At 43.5% G+C, this 16,746-nt stretch overlaps 1 protein-coding gene across 1 annotated transcript in view; it reads right to left on the bottom strand.

The window, feature by feature from the left end:
* Positions 1-16,746, bottom strand: part of NET1 (neuroepithelial cell transforming 1) — a 55,502-nt gene extending 38,756 nt beyond the window's left edge. Inside the window, exon 1 of the mRNA XM_032986749.2 lies at positions 16,537-16,746. Coding sequence (XP_032842640.2) covers positions 16,537-16,670 — 134 coding nt within the window. The 5' untranslated portion in view covers positions 16,671-16,746. The remainder of the gene's footprint in view (positions 1-16,536) is intronic.

Raw genomic sequence — 16,746 nt, 5'->3', positions numbered from 1 at the left:
AAGGGGAGGAAAAGAGCTTGAAACTCAGACAAAACAATACAGATGAAGGATTAAGAAATCAGGGAAAATGTAGTTACTGCAGTAGACAAGGAACTGCTGCCTCCAGGGATAATTTTATGGAGGCTGGCAGGGAAAGGCAGCTGCTCAGGGGCCAAGGAAGACATACGAGCTAGCATGATGAGAAAGGGAGAAGAGTTCAGACACGAGTCTCTAATCTCTTTCCATAGGAGAAGTATAAATACACCTGAAGTCTGTTTCAAGTTTTAAACACAGAGTAATAATGAAGTTTTATTAAAAGCGTTATAGCCATTTCCAGTTATTACAACAAACAAACCACCCACACACAAGATAAATCTCACAGTGCAAGGGGAAAAAAGCACCTCTAGAAAGACTGTACAGTCTTTAGAGAAGAGAAAGTCTGCTAGACATGTCCACAGGAAACCCATTATTAAAACTCACTCAGCTCAACCAGTAGTTACTCATGTTCAAGAGAACATTCTTGGAGAGTTAGTACAAAGATTACTCTGTCTCTTCTAACGATTATCCCAATGCAAGTCTTCACACAAAGAAAATTGATTTAGGCTCCAGAACAATCTCAAACCTGCCCCCTTACGTGTATGAATTAGTATTGCAACAACCCCACTACATGCGACTACACAGTGCAGTATGCTCAATGCAGAGAGATAATCACTAACAAATCAAAATGAATGTCAAAAGCCGAGTGGAAGATACACTAGCCAGCTGAAATAACAAGCAGCAAAACAAAGTATTACATATGTAAACCTGGTTCAGAAAACATGGCTTGATACAATGATAAGGACTATTCCATTGACAACACTGTGCATCTCAACACTTCACCTATTGCAGAGAGCACCTTCTTTCCCAACTGTTGATACAGCACAAGTTAAAACACCAACTCATTTTACTGATATAAACCACCTTAGGGAAGGGGACGTGACACCAACAGCAGCTGGCAGCCTCTTAGGCAGGCAAGCCAGAGGCCAGGCTGTGTTGTGGTTAATAGACATTTTGCTGAAAGTCAGCACTTCTGCTTCAGCTTTGGTCTGTCCTTAACTGCTGAGTTTCGAAGCTGACCCCTCTGTGAAACAGTTCTAACAAAGTCAGCTGCTCAGGCCCACTGCTTTGAAAGATCACTGTACAGAGTGCAAAGTCCCTTGAAACTAATAGCAGTGTCATTCGTGAAGGACTTTGAGCACAGGCTGCTAATTAGTTAGTGCTTTCCAATGCTCTGGGTGATGCTTTCCAGCCAGTTTAAGGGACTCATGAACACAACAAAAAGTCACCCATGGGAATTAAATCACTTAGGCTCACTGGAAAACCTTGCACCTAGAGGTTTAAACTAAGCCAAGAGCTGTAACTGACTCTTCTCACTGAGCAAGATATGGAAGCAGTTACAAAGTCTTAAGACCTTCACGTGTGCGGGGGAGGGAAATCAGCTTAATTGTAACTTTATGCAACAGGCTTTTGTGGTCTCTCTGATGTCAAAGACTAACATAATCTGGGTTCTCAGAAAGAAATCTGGAACCACCCAGACAACTTTGCAGAAGAGCTTTTAAGTGAAGACACAGGTGATGAACACTCCCAGCCCTGCTGTGTGCCTCCTCCAGCCCACCCGCATGCTGAGAGCCCAGGGTGTCCAGGAGCCTTCACGTGCTTTGGTTCCCTGCTTGCTTTTCTCCCCCCAAGTCACCTCTGAGCTGAGTGAGTTTGAATGGTTTAGGAAAAGGCCACGGTCAACAGAGAGTATGTCATGGAAGAATATTAATTCAGTGTGGGAAAGGAAAAAAAAAAGTTAGTCTGTAGTATTCAAGCAATTATTTCCTTTCATCCTGGGTGGGGAAGCACTATCCATTTGACTCAGTAAAACAAAAATCCCAAATGTAGCCTAACCAGTCAATTTATTGTAAATCAAACTCAAAATCAGATTGAAAGGAGGAAAAAAATCCATTTCCCAATCTGGTGGTGACACCTAGAGGGAGAGGATTTCATTGCGTGCTTGACAGCTCCTGAAGGGACCGAAAAGGAAGTAACGCTTGAGCCAGCATTAGCAGCTGCTCTGGAGTCCCTTATTCCAAACTCTGGAGTTCTCTGTGTGTGCTCCAGTGCAGGAGGACACTGCGAGAAGAAAACTCCTGGTGGTAACAGCACTCCAGAAAGACAGAGGAAAAAAATAGAGGAGAAAAGGGAGAAGCCTGAGCCTTTTCCAAATGGCACTATAAGGTCTCTGCCTTCCCAAGAGCTCCTCTGCAGCAGCTCCTGCTGCCCGGCCACCCCACACATCATGTTTTGCATGGCAGAATCAGCAGGATGCAAATGATGCTCAGTCACCTCTGGGATCATAGCCCAGGAAGGCCCAAGCCCCCAGCAGCAGGTAAGCCTGTTTATACCTTTCCTAATAGACTGTACCTCCATTGCCTTGACTCAAGAACTTGATCTCTATATGCCTTTTTTTTTTTTTTTTTAACCTTTCTCTCTCGATTTTGCACATTATGAATGAACTGTTACACCTCAGCTGTGGAGGTGGGGAGAAAAAGACATCAGAGAATCCAAGTGCAAGCTGGCTCCATAGGAAACTAGTCTGCATTACTGTCTGTCCTTGGGACTGCTTGCTAAAACATGCAGAAAACTTTAGCCAAGGTTGTTACTACTCCTCCACATAAGGTGGGGCCCCCCTGGATTTGCAATTCTAACTACATTATTGGCTTTATGCCTTTTTTGTTGTTGTTGAAGTCTGCGTTTTCGTTGGCTTCACCAAAATAAAGATCAAGAATAAAGGTGAGCAGTGAACCATCCGAATGGAAGAGGGAAGGTGCTTGCCGCACAAAGCCTTTAAGGTCGGGACTGCACAGATACACTTTCCACCCTTCTTCAGGGTGTAAATGCTGCTGTTGAACTTGTTGACAAGCATGGGGTCCTGCTCAAGGAACAAAGAAATCACCTTGTTCATCTGGGCTCCATCCAAACATCTGACAGTCAGCTCTGAAATAATCTGTGCCGTTTTTCTCCCTGTTAAGACTACTGGGAGGGCATCTGTCCTCGCTTTAATTTCTGAAAGACTTCAAAGTAGCCCTAAATAAAATTGCCTCAGGAGGACAAGGCACTGGGAAGTCAGGGCCTGTGATCAAGCCTACCTTCCTGTCCATTTGCAGGTAAAGTTGAAGGTTTGGTCAGATAATTACTTACAATTATGATAGCACATTTAATAAGGTACTTCCCCTCTCACCAGGATGTGGTAACTGTGGGACCACCAAGTCTATGGCACTGCAGAGTTAAACAGATTCGCTGGCAACCTGTAATTTTAAGTGCAGAGAAACTGAAGAATTATTTACATTTCTCACAGCAAAGGGATGAGATACCCCAGCTGAAACAACGAAGCTAGGAATTTTAAACTGTTAAAAGAACAACGTATGTATTTAGGCATGTGACTCTACATGAAACTGCAGCTGCTTTCCAGGGACTGGTGAAAGAATAAAAAAGCTGGGAATTGAGGAAGATGTGCAGCTAGGAGGACAAACTTAATGACCATTTAAAATCCTATTTGGAAGCAAGTCATAAACCTTCACCTGCGATCTTCACCAGCTCACTGGGTATGTTAATAGCATGACATGGTGTAATTTTGAAGATGAATCTATTTCCTAAGCTCAAGCCTGCAGCCTTTGTGTTCAGGGCTTGTCTGGAGGTGACAAAGTCACACTTGAATGGGATACTGACAATGCATGGCTGTGAAGACACGCACAAGGTAAAGCAGTGGTTGCCTGCTGACGACACACTCCTACATTTACTGAAGGCCCAGTTCTCCATGGCACTCCACTGCAGGGGGTATTTTTCCCTGTAAAATGCAAAGCGGAAATCCTTCAGTGACAGCCATCCCCATCTGTGGAAGATGGCACATGGGCCAACTCTTGCAAGACAAAACTCATCTGAGGAAGAACTCAGGTAATACTACTTGTTTCCAAGCCAAATTCAAATTGAACAAACTATATCTTGAGTCTTTGTCAGGATCCAGTGGATGCATTTTCTTAATCTGGAGTGTTTTATGTTTATATCCAGCTGCTAGTCTTGATTAGCAGATGAAGTAATTCCTGCATTCACTTACATTTCAGTTTTTTAGAAGGCCCTTCAATTAGAGCAGTAAAAGCCATCAGGGTGCCAGCTTCACTGCTATGGACACCCACACTAAATACAGGCCCATGTTGTACAAGAGACACTCTCTTCAAGAACAGCTCTGATGGCAACATGAAAACTCATTACCTGTAAGCAGAATTTTGATATTTAAATAAAAATTCAGTATATTAAAGAATTAATTAAAGAATTCAGTGTATTTAAGTAAGAATTCAGTGTAAACATTCAGATGTTTACATCTTTTAACTCTCAAAAAGCAAACACTGCCAGTGTAAAAGGAATACAAGTACTCAAATTCCATTAGTTTCCCTGAGAATTGTCCATATCGAGCTTAAGCACTGTCTAATCTTCAACTGGTTTACACTGGGGGGAAAAGGCTTCTCCATCCTCATTAACAGCTTTACCTCAGCAGTCTCAGGATCTTCACCAGCTGTTTCCTCCCCACTTAGAAATTATTTTTTAGGGAAACCTTCATATAATCATTTTGCTTCTCTCACCCCATTCCTTCCCAGTGTTTGTTCATCTCACTATCATGTTCCTTTCTGGGAAGAGTTCTTCCTTCCACATATTATTGTCAGGGCTGCCTTATCGCTGCTTTTCTTCCTTGGGCATTTTGAAACTTTCCTTTAAGTTTCGTTGCTGCAGTGGCTTGACACTCACCAGAGACTCCATGTTTCCTGCTGTTCCTTCAGAGCAACACCACAGATAATAGCAGATTTAAAGCTGATGCAGAAGTATAAAATACACAGGCAGATCTGACAGAAAAGGAAGAGAGTGGGGAAAGGGGAAAAAATAGAAGGCAACAAGTAACTTTATCCAACTAATAGCAGAGCTAGAAAACAAGCTTTTACAGTAAGGTTGAAATTCTTCCAGTATCCAGAGAGGAAATCCTTGCAGGTCAGCCAAGATGGGAGGTTTCCATGGCTGTCAAATTGACTGGCACTTGAAATGAATCTATTGTACAAAGCAGTCTAGGGCAAAATTCTGGAATACTATGGTAAAATCGCGGAATTTACCAGGAATTTCACCATTTCAGTGAGGTCATATTTTCACCTGTGCATCGCTTTGAAATCTTAGTAACGTCTTAGAAGAAAAGCGTTGCTGAAAAGCTCAACAAGATTTGCAAATCGGGAAATCAAATAGTAATGACAACTTCTCAGTACAATCAGTGTCCATAAGAAGTCAGGCGGTTGTGGGTCCATTCAAGATTTACAACTAAGATCTAAACTCTGTCTTTCACCAGCATGCCTCCCTCATTTATGTACTCTCAGTCGTAGGCTCCCAACCTGTGCTTGCTACCACAGAGAGCAACATCCACAACTGCCAAAAGATACCACTTTCATACTTATCACCTCATAAAATACATAAATAAATATCTTAAAAAAATCTGTTACCCCCAGCTGTTTTTCTCCAAGCCTCCAGAAAAGATAAGCAAGCCCCTATTCAGGAATCATTCACTGATAAAATTATGTTAATACATTTTTAAGTTAGTGCTTGTTCATTACCTTCTTATAGAAAGATTCACAGGTTAATCTGTAGCTATTAGACATGCACACTAAAATTTTCTGAACCATTTCTCCATGCTTTTAATATATGTGGATCTAGACAACTGCATATCATATTCCCATGTTTTAGATCAGCAAGGACTGAGTAAATCTTTCTTTTCAGGAAATAAAAGTTTATCTATAGCTTATCCTGAGTACTGTTAAAATTGATACTGGTAACATAACCACCCTAATATTTTAATAAGCTAAATTCAAGAAAAAACTCACCCTCCTGAATACATGAGAAAGGCCAAATAGTATTTTGCATTTCTTTTGTGTGACTGTATTAAAAGAAACTGCATCTGTGAAGTGGAAAAGAAAGCCAACTTGGCAGATTTATTACTTCATAAGAGCCAAAGGGAACTTTAGTGCACAACATCTACTTTGGCACTTCTGAAAAATGGTCTAAGGCATTTGCTCACATCCTTCCGCATGTAAACGGTTCCTGAAAATCAAACCCAGAAGAAGAAACATTTTCAAATCCTACTTTTTTTTCACTTGGCATAACTTTGGCAAGACAAAAAGCTGCCCTGAGAATTGAAACCAAAAGAAATTAAGCAAAATCTTCCTAATACAACAGAAACGGAAAGCCTTAACATCTGGTATGATGTCAAATGTGAATATTGAACACTTAGCTCAGTAGTAATAGGAACAATGTGAATAAAGTACACAGCTCTGACAGTTCAAAAGCTTGACCCAAGAGTAGAAGCTGAAGATGTCCCACAAGTTCTCTGTTGGTGAAGCAGCAGCAGAGTCTTCTTGTTCTCCCAGCAGACATGCAAATGCCTCCTCTTCAGCCTGTACAAGCTTCTCCTCCTCTCTTCCTACCCCTTTATTTTCTCTGTAGCCTTCCCTTTCACAAAGATACCTGGGTCTAGCCCTGCAGAGAGCTGCCACAGTGCTACAGCACTCTGCTTTCTCAAACCTACTCACATTTCCAACCCTCCTGTGCAGAGTATCGCACATTAAATCTTATCCATGTGACAGGCAATTCTGTAGGTTAACAACAATTTTGCCCCTACTTGACATGCCCAGCACTCTATTAAACTCAAATACCAGCTCTGTGGAAAAGCAGAAGGGCTTCGAAGCTGTTGCTTTTCCTCGCCTCCTTCAGTAATTTGCTTAGCTATATTTACCAGAAGTAATGGTCTCTCCTTACATATTGCTCCCTGCCAGCCTTAGAATGCTCTGAGATGTCTCTAGCAGGCACACCAAGAGCAGCATGAGGTTTGTTGGCTACCACCTGGAAACCTGCATGCCAGCATGTGAGAATGAATGCCAGGTGATTTGATAATTAGAAGCCCTTACAGGAAAAGATTTTTTGGAAGCAGTCTTTGCATTTTTCATCTCTGATTTAGACAAGAAAAAAAAAAAACTTGTCAAGAAACTAATTTTCCCATTCTTTTCAGTCTGAGCTCTTGAAAACACTCTGGAAGCAGATCTGGGAGTTAAAACCCTTTCAAAGGGTTAAGAGCAAGCAATGGGAGCTGGTGGAATATTTCAATTTCAACCGTTTCAAGGATTTTGTGTGAAGCTAGGGCAGTCAGGGAAGCAGATGCACCTTGAATCTGTGCTGTTTTTTCATCCACTCAGCATGACTGAAAGCACCAAAGCATCAGGATGCTGGTCTGAAGCACTGTCTCCACATTCCCAGACAGTTAGAGCTCAAGTTCTTACAACTTTTTATTCACTAGAGGTGTAAGTACAAGTTCTGTTATGTTTCTGAAGCTGAGGAGAGGATTAAGTAAATAAGACCGGGTCTTTTCTCCTTCGCAACTCAAGCTTTTCTTTTACCCATAGGTTGTTCTCATCCAAGCTCATTAGACTTGAGGTCTAATGTGGTAGCAGCATACATGGTACATCAGGCTGCCTCTCTGGCAGTGGAATACATATCAAGAGGCAAAATAACTTTGGTATGACTTGGACCTCACATTTAAGCATATGTCTAAACCTTGTTCTGGCAAAAATAAGTGGTTGTTGGGAGTAGATGCACCCTTTCCCAACAGCTAAGCTGATCCCTGTTGGGGTATATTACTGATGTAACACTTTCCCCAACTTTAGCAAGTATACAGGACAACAGTATACACTTCTTCAGCAAACCTCTACAAAAATAATTTCCTAGTCCTCCATATTAGCAACATTATTTGTCTCTGTATGCTCCAGCCTCACCTGTATTTGTCTTCACACATATTTGCCTTCATTTTAAAGCTCCTCACACTACATCCACTGCTATCCACAAAGAAGCCTGTGCCCACTACCATTACTTAGAGGGAAGGCTGCTAACTTTCTGCTGTTCTTGATTAGCTGAATTCTGATTTTTCCCCATGTAGTCTCAGACTATCTACCCTCTACAGTGTCCAACACAGTAATTCTTCCATTCCTTTCAAATTCTCCTGTTCTTGTGCTCTCTTGCCTGCCTTTACTTGTTGTCTCTTGCATTACAGATGCAAGACTCGGTTCTTTGAGAAAGACCAGCTTTCTGTTGTTTCATCTTCCTCTGATAACACAGGACATAGTCAAGACATGCAGAGTCTCCTCCTAAAATCAAGATAACCAAGGTAGATGCCTGGATAGTCTCACTTGCATGATTTCAGGGAAATGGTTCTCCATTTGGAATCAGTCAGTTCTTCCTTGGCCAGATCAGCAGGACTGTAAGGACTAGTTGCTTTTTCTTGGCCTTTCCCTGCAAAAGCAGCAAGGCCCATTTCATAAAGCTCTTCTTCACATGTTAATCTTTATATGAGACCAATAGTGTTAATGATTTTCATCTCTTTCCACAGAAGATTGCAGGAGATCAGTGATCATAACCAGGAGCTGTTGAACTTGCTCAGGGGATCTGGAAATGTGTGTAGTCTGTAGTGAAGGGGCACGAAGCAGACATTTTGTAGGCTCTATTGCACTGTCGCTTGCAATTGCAGGAAGCATCACCTCTACGCTCTATTCCTATCCAAGTAGGAAATTTAGGCATCAATATAATTTGTCATTTTGAAAAGAATATTTTGACAATCTGCCTCTGATACCAAGACAGCGATACCAATCTCTGCTGCAAGTGCATTTGATTAAGTGCTTTGGTTTTCTTCTTAAGAACTACTGCAGCTACTCACAAGTAAAACATGGAAGAGTGAGGTCTTCTCCCCATCACACCAAACCATGTCATTGCAGTGGGCTTATCCCAACCTTTGCCTGATACCTGGGTCAGAAGAGACAGCTAAGAGTTAAGATCCCTGACTGTAGAAAATAAACTTTCACCACACAGAGAAATTACTTCACTGGGTGCAAAAGCACTGAAGGGCTCATTTACAGGAGAGATGCTATCCTTATCTTTTGTCTTGCAGGACTGAAGTTGGCTAGGCTTGGCAATAATACCCTCTCTTCGTCCACTGTGAGTTATTTATCTGAAAGGAGCATTCTGCAAGACATCTGTGATGAGCTTGCCCTGAAAATATTAATTGAAGCAGTAATAGCTAGGCTTAAACAACTGGATGTTGAGGATAATGATTTGTGAGTGAAGATAATTATTTGGTAAGTGTAGCGTGACTTCTGTTTTACAAGACAATAACAAGCAGGCTATCATCAGCATACAGTAATTAAGAGACTGGTGTTACCCACAACCAACATTCACGTAGAGGGACGTTGAGAGTGCTGAATTTAATAACTGGCTGGTGGCACTTGCCATGTAGGTTGGGAAAGCAGCAGCCCATGGTTTAGAAAAAGCAAGTTCTGAATGATTTTACAGGTGGGTCTGTCTTCCCCCAAACCTCATCTCATTTCCTGATGAGAAATTTCATTTGTTTTCAGCATCTCCAAGCACTGAGAAACACCAAGCTGCACTGGGAGTGGAAGAGCATTCCCACAGGCACTACCATTTTCTAGAGGTACTTGTTCAGAGGCCACCGAAAGTATATGAACTGTATATTTCATCTTGTTGTATTCATTCTGCCTGTGTTTTAACACTTTTTGCACATCCTAACAAAAAAACCCTGGAACTATTTCCAGAGCTGTGCTGCTGACTAGTCAGGTATGCTCACAGCTTTTGTCCCTTCCAGAAAAACACCAGGTAGAAGAGTACCCTCACACCAGTAGTTGTTAGTAGGTGCCTATTCAGGTCAGGATTTCAGTCCAGTTTGGTGGATTTTAATAAACCCTCTGACATTCAAAGTGTACGGAAAGAGACATGACCCTTAAAATGGTACTAGCTATTTCGCTGAAAAACAGTTTATAGAAGATGAAAATAGAGTCACAAGATCTCTGCTATCACTGTGAAACCTTTCAGTTTTAGGGATACTTTGTTCCTAGCCCTCCTCCAGTTCCCAAAACATCGTGGAGTTCTTGTGCAAAGGATAACTGAGGAGAAGCACAAGTATCAAAGTACACAAGTGGGGTTAAACCCCAAACCATTACTTGATTTTTAGGAACAATTGCCACAGTATCAGCATCCTCTTACAGTAACTTCAGGCCAAAATGTGGATGCACAGTTTAGGATAGCATGGCTTCTGCAGCGTTACCTGTCTCCTGTGAGCTGCGTGTTTGAGGCCTATGGAAGGACAACTGACTAAAGTGGTTGCACATAAACCTACTGTGCCTTGAACACACTCAGACCCAGACACTCACAGCCTTCTTTTGGAATAAAAAAAAGTGGTAACGCAAGAGCCTCCAGACATTTTCTGAAAGCTACACTGTAGCTTCCAATTATGTTCAAGTGATGCATTTTAATAGCTACCTTCTTCAGTGGAGTAGAAATTTCCATTTGTGCTAACTTTGATGTGATAATAGGAAGGAAAAGTGTATGTTTGCACTCTTCATTACTATTTCACCAGCCCAAGAAAGTCTGATGGAATATAGGCTTTAATCACAGCAGAGATCAAGAGCAAACAAACATTCATTTCAGAAAAGCCATAATTAGGGAGAAGAAAAGAGAGAGCCATTACCATCAAAAACACCTGGCCTTCACAAGAGTGTTAGGTCACTGGCTAGCAAACAAATGACTTTAAATGGTATAAATGTGTATAGTGAATAAATAAAAGCCAGTTGAGTTTACTGCAGATTGTGCAGAACAAGCGGGTGATCAGGGAAGATTTTAAAAAGCTTTTTTTTTTTTTTTTAATATGTAAACATTCACCAAGGACTCTCTTCAGATGCTTCCTTAAAACCCATCCCTCTCCCATGTGGACAATCAGCTTCTTTGCTCCTGTTTCTGCTACAGAAACAAACCTCCTCTTGAGAAACCTCCTGCAGGGGCTGCAGTGAAGGGTCTTGTTTTGTATTACACCTTTCCAGTGTGACTGTTGGCTGCCACCAAAAAAGGCCACCTTTCTCCCTCCCTCCCAGCCAGATCCCTGCAAGCCTAATTCAGCAATCCCATCGCCATAAGGAAATGTGGTTCAGCTGCTGATTAAGCTTAAAACTTCACTTTTTTTGGGGTACAGGTTCAACAGAAAACCAACTACTCAGTTCACCCTGCAGCTACGCAGTGACTGGGACTACTTCAAGGAGAGCAGCAGGAACAGAGCTGGTTTGGGAAACCCAGACCCCACCTTTGGCAGCAGTTCACAGTTGCACCATCTGTGAGAAAACCTAAAACCAGACTCTCGGCTCTTCCCCGACACCTGCTACTCTACCAAGCTCCTTTGTTAGCCTCATGCATTGATCACACGAGAGAAGCTGTTTGTCCTTGCTTTCTCAAGTCAACACCAGTCAGCCTGCTTCAGACCACCTTTTGCTCAGGGGCTTACCATGACAACACCCCTTGCTTGCAGTTTGACAACTGAGCATCTTTTCCACCTTCTACCCTAACGTGACCTACATAAAACCACTAGTTTCTTTTTATCCTTCCGTACAAAGTCATCTCGTTAATTGGGATTAAACCCATTTGAATAACTACTAAGAAGTGATGGTTACAATTAAAATATTTACAAGTAGATGAATACGTACAATCAGCCACAGCTCTCTTCCCACTGCAGATAGCTTGTCTCAGAGTGACACATCGCTGTCTCTTGTTCAGAACTGCACTGTCTTTACAAGGTCTGGGACCCCAGGTGCTGAGCAAGTACCAACAGATCACAGAACTGGCACAACACCACATGCAAGTCATGGGATCAGTGGTTGAAAAGAGCTGTGGCTTTGTACTACCAAAGATGCAGACACTCAAGAAGGGGAGTGTGAGGTAGGGCTTTAATTAGATGTGTGACTTGACAGCCCATCTCTATCCCCAGAAGCTCAGCACAGCAGTACTCCAACCCTGCACAATTGCCTCTGGGTGTTTCTGCAGTATGAAAGCTCCAGTATGTTTCTAGATATGAGAGAACAGTTGACTCTGGACAAAGATAAAAATATTTTGCAAGCTCTTAGCTTGCCTGGGGTTGGAGGGTACCTGTCTCCTCCCAGCAGGGTGCTGGGCCATCCCAGCTGGATGAAGCTTCTCCAGAGCCAGCCTCCACACTGGCTCGTGCAGCTTGGCAAAAGATGTATGCAAGATGCAAGTTGGGGTTAGATACCACGTCTGGGGCAGGAGCGAGGACTTGCTGCTTTATTTGTGTGTGTTACCTCAGAAGAGATAACATGCCCCTGAGCTGTCAGCTTCACCTGGATTCACCTTGAGACTAGATAAACTATGACGTTGGGAACAAGATTACAGAGCAAACAAACCCCAAAACAAAGTTCCTTTTATCTGTCCCAGAAGCCTACCTGCAATTTTTCTCTTGTCTTCTAGCTGCCAGAGCTGGGGGGGGGGCAGGTTCAGAGAAACACTCATCCATCAACTAGTAATACTGTCTGATTCAGGGTCAGAAACTATCTGGCAACAGAGAGGATTCATTCTTGGGAAACCCATTCCTTGCTCCCCCTTCAGGACTGCTGCTCTTTGGACACACTCTGTAGCTTCCTCTACCTGTGTTCAAGAGAGCAATTACCTCTCATGTTTATACCTTAAACCTGATTCACATTGCTGTGCAAGAGAAACAGTGGTATTGCCAATGGGGGAAAGAGGTGAATGGAAATCTATAAAATATTAAAGGAGTCCCCAGATCAGAGCTATCAAAGGAAATTCTCGCTGTTCATAACTGTGAAGTCACTGTCTCTAGCATGCTATCAACTGTCTCCTCCCTTTTTAGGCACAACTCTGGCATTACACAGACAAGAGACTGACGACAAATACTCTGTCCAAACCACATCTCTTCACACCTCCCTGGACACATACTCCTCTTTTGGAAGTGTCAGGAATTCTGTAGCATCACAGAAGTGAAACTTGATGCTTCCTATGAAAGTCAAATGAATACTTAAAAAAACCTTAACTGAAACAACAGATTTGAGACTATTCAGGAATGCTGTACCTGTGAGAGTCTAAGGGCACAAAAGCAAGGTAGGGTCTACAAGAGGACATGCCTAATAAAGGACATTACCTCGCCCTCAAACATTGCTGAACATATTTAGTGCATTCACAGAGTCTCTCAATCAGTAGCCTCAGGCCTGCAACTAGAGTTCTGTTTCTGCCTGGACAGATACTTGACTAAAATCAGGCTGGTGGGCAGAGGACTCCTCTAGGGTCAGATTACAGGGCTGGAGACAAAATTTTTCATGCTTGTGTGCACACACTCCCAAGGTTAAGGCAAATTAACAAGGGGAGTGAGGTAATTTATCATGCATATGTTTAAATATATTTATGTTCTAGTGCAAAAGTGCTTGCTTAGGGAGTAGGAGCCTTTACTTTGGTGCCCCATATGTTTCTCTTGGAAGACCAGCTTGAATTCAACCCCCCAGCTCATGGATTTTCTGTTAAGAGTAGCCCTGCACAGCAGGCTGCCAGTTCACAACACAAACACTGCAAACAGTTCTTGCCTGTCCTAGGCTAGAGACTCAGGTACTGAACCTGTCCACAACAGGTGGATAGATACAGTCACCATTAACAAGGAAAATCACACAGTAACATATACTAACCCATGCAAGGTTAGACTGGCTTAAAGCTCAAGAATTGAGCCCAGTAGCAGGACCACTCAAACACGACACATTTGGCTAAAGTGGTTTCAACAAACCCAAACTGCTTCCAGATTGGGGTGTTTTGTTTGGTTTTGTTCTTAAAAAAAAACAAAACAAAACAAAACCAAAACTAAAACAAAACAAAAAAAAAACCCAAACAAAAACAAAAACAAACAAACAAAAAAAAAAACAACCCAAACAAACCAACCAAAAAAAAAAAAAACCAAAAAAAAGCACCCAAACCTTATCCCTCTGTCCTGTTTGCCACTTCCCCAACAGCCAAAGGGATTCAACAATTTAAATTCTGTTATTAGTGGTTTGCAGCAAGATGGCTGGCTCTGCATTGCTAGGGTAGCAAAAACACAGCAAGCAGGTCAGATGATGCCAGTCAGTATTTGTGAGATCCCACCTGGATAATGGGTCCAGCTTTGGGCCTCCCAGTACAAGAAACATCAACAACTGGAACATGTCCAGCCAAGGGGCAAACAATATAGTGTTGGGGCTGGAGCATAGGATGGATCAAAAGAGAGCGAGTTCACTCTGCCTGGGTGAAGACACAGGGGGATCTAACTGCTGTCTACCACTACATAAAAAGTAGGTAGAGAGAAGCCAGAGACAGACCCTTCCTGGGCATGTATGGCAGAATGAAAAGAGGCAACATGCATTAGCTGCAGCAAGGAAAATTCTCATTAGACAGAAGGAAAAATATTTTCCCCCGCAATGAGTGTGGTCAAACTCTGTAACGGACCCAGAGTGGTAAGAAAATCTCTGTCCTTGGTTGTTTCTGAAGCTTACCTGGCCAACGATCTGAGTTAAATCTGACCTAAATTTGAAGTTGGCCTTGCTTTGAGCAGGTGTTGGACTGGAGACCTCCCAGAAGCCACTTCCAGTTAAACTTTTCTATTATTCTGTAAACAAGCCTCAAGCCAGTGACTTCTTGAAATTATCTATCTACATCACAAGACCACATCTAGGTGCTGAGCTGGCATCCTCTTCCTTGTGAGTCTCCAGATGAAGGTTTAATACACACACATCTTATCTGCATAAACTCCTTTCCCAATTTTATCATAATTTCCCAGGGCCTCTCCACACAGACAAGCCTCACAAAGGAATGCGTGACCATCCCAGAAACTGAGCCAGTGTGTTTCATCACCTCATCAAATCACTGAAGCCTTCAATTATGGTACGCTTTTCAAGTGTGTTAATTAGGGAGCTACAATTTGATCTTCAAGATGATACTGAAGCATGTTGCTATGAAAACATTTCTTTTAAAAAGTTCATTAAAATGTTCTGACATTCAGAACACACAATGGTTACTAAAACCAGCCATTACAAAAACCAAGTTCATCAATGTTTACCCTGCTTTTATTTAAGTCATCTAATAAAGAACATCCACTCCAGCTTGTGGGGAATTTCAGATTTCAAAACAAGGGACTGCCCCAGACACCTTCCTCTCACTCATTCCCATGGCACAAATGAAGCTGGAGGAAGAGCAGGAGCATCTCTCACCACCCCAGCCCAAGCAGCTGCCAGACTGGGATTCAAATGGGATGCAAAGGGCTGCAATCCCCCAGGAGGCGCAAAGAAGCAAGGCAGTGAGGAAAAGACCCTGATCACAGCTAGGAGTGAACCTCTGCCCAAATATAGCATCCGGAGGTAGAAACTGAGCTAAGCTAACTAGAGCCACATTTGTCAGAAATGGGTGGTTTCTACATCACCAGAACACCTGGAGAAGTCATTTCCTAACCTTGAGGGCAACAGAAAACACAAGCCTCTGCTGATCAATCTGGGTTTGTCTAGATACGAGTCAGCAGGACATGGGTCACTCAGAGGTCAGCTGCTGATAAGGCATGAGCTGCTTATAAACACATCCAGGTAAGATTATTGGGGTCAACACAGATAAGCTGATCTTCAGGTTAATTTAAGAAGTAACAGTTTCTTTCACTGGGTGGTCTTGGAAAAGTCTCTCAAGTTCAACATATCACAACAACACTAACAGATGGCACACATAGGGATTTAAAAAACACAGTAAAAACCAGGGCTGACACTGGAGCTGGAGTGGGTCTCCCCGTGTCCAGGAGAGGGAGTTGATCCAGTGTTATGGCCTACAGAGATCCTGGAGGCTCAGCCAGTCTCTCCAGAAGTAAGAGACACCCCACCTCCAAATAATTTCCACCCCGAGGAGCAACAAGGATCCTCTCCTCCTTCTCCCAAACTAGTGTGGGTTGTAGGCAGCCTGCCAGACACTACCACCAGAGAGGAGGGAGGAGGAAAGTCTTTGCACGAAAGCCTGGGGTTAGTTTGGCATGCAGGGGTGGAGATAAGAGCAACTTACCCCCCTAATGGGACAGGAACAAGCAGGGAAACCGGTTATGGCCTGAGGAACAGCCCTCCCTGACTTTTACCATATAAGATGGAATATTGGTGGACCCCTTGCCTAATTACAGGGGACACATTCAGCTTATAAAACAGAAGGGAAAGCCTGCCGGGGAAGGGATGGGCTGGGGGCTGTCCTCTCTTATAGGACAGAGGGAGGTGTCCCCTATAACCTGGGGGGAGGAGGGCAAAGGAAAGAAGTGTCCATCTCATCAGGTAGTATGACAAAGGGCCCCCTACAGCAAAATAATTCCCCTTATGATACAGAAGGGCGTCCCGTACAGCCGGAGGGAGGGAATTTCCCTTGTAAGATAGCAAGGTGAGGGGTCCCCCACAAGCTGCCGGGGGTTTCCCCCTTTACAAGGGCGTAGAGTCCTCTGGAGTTAAGCAGCCCCCTTACGAGACAGAAGAGTGGGGTCCCGCACGACTCAGGGGGAACCGCGGGACACTGGCAGGGCTCCAACCCCTGAGTGGGGGACGGGGGAGAGATCGCGGCTCCTACCGGCTGCAGGAGGCGGCCGAGGCCGCCACACCAGGGGTGCTGTCCGCCGGCGGCGAGCGGCTGGCGCGGGACCCGGCACTGGCCCGGCCCCGTCTCCGCCGAGGGGGCTTCTGACCCACGGGCTCTGCCTCCATGATGACAAGTCGCGCCGGGGAAAGAGGAGGGGGAGGATGAAGGGGGGGGAAAAGGCGGGCACCGGACCAAGCCGCA

This window comes from Tyto alba, unplaced genomic scaffold (genome assembly GCF_018691265.1).
Source record: "Tyto alba isolate M040663 unplaced genomic scaffold, T.alba_DEE_v4.0 Super-Scaffold_2, whole genome shotgun sequence".
Lineage (NCBI taxonomy): Eukaryota > Metazoa > Chordata > Aves > Strigiformes > Tytonidae > Tyto > Tyto alba.
This window is presented reverse-complemented; position numbering and strand designations above follow the sequence as displayed.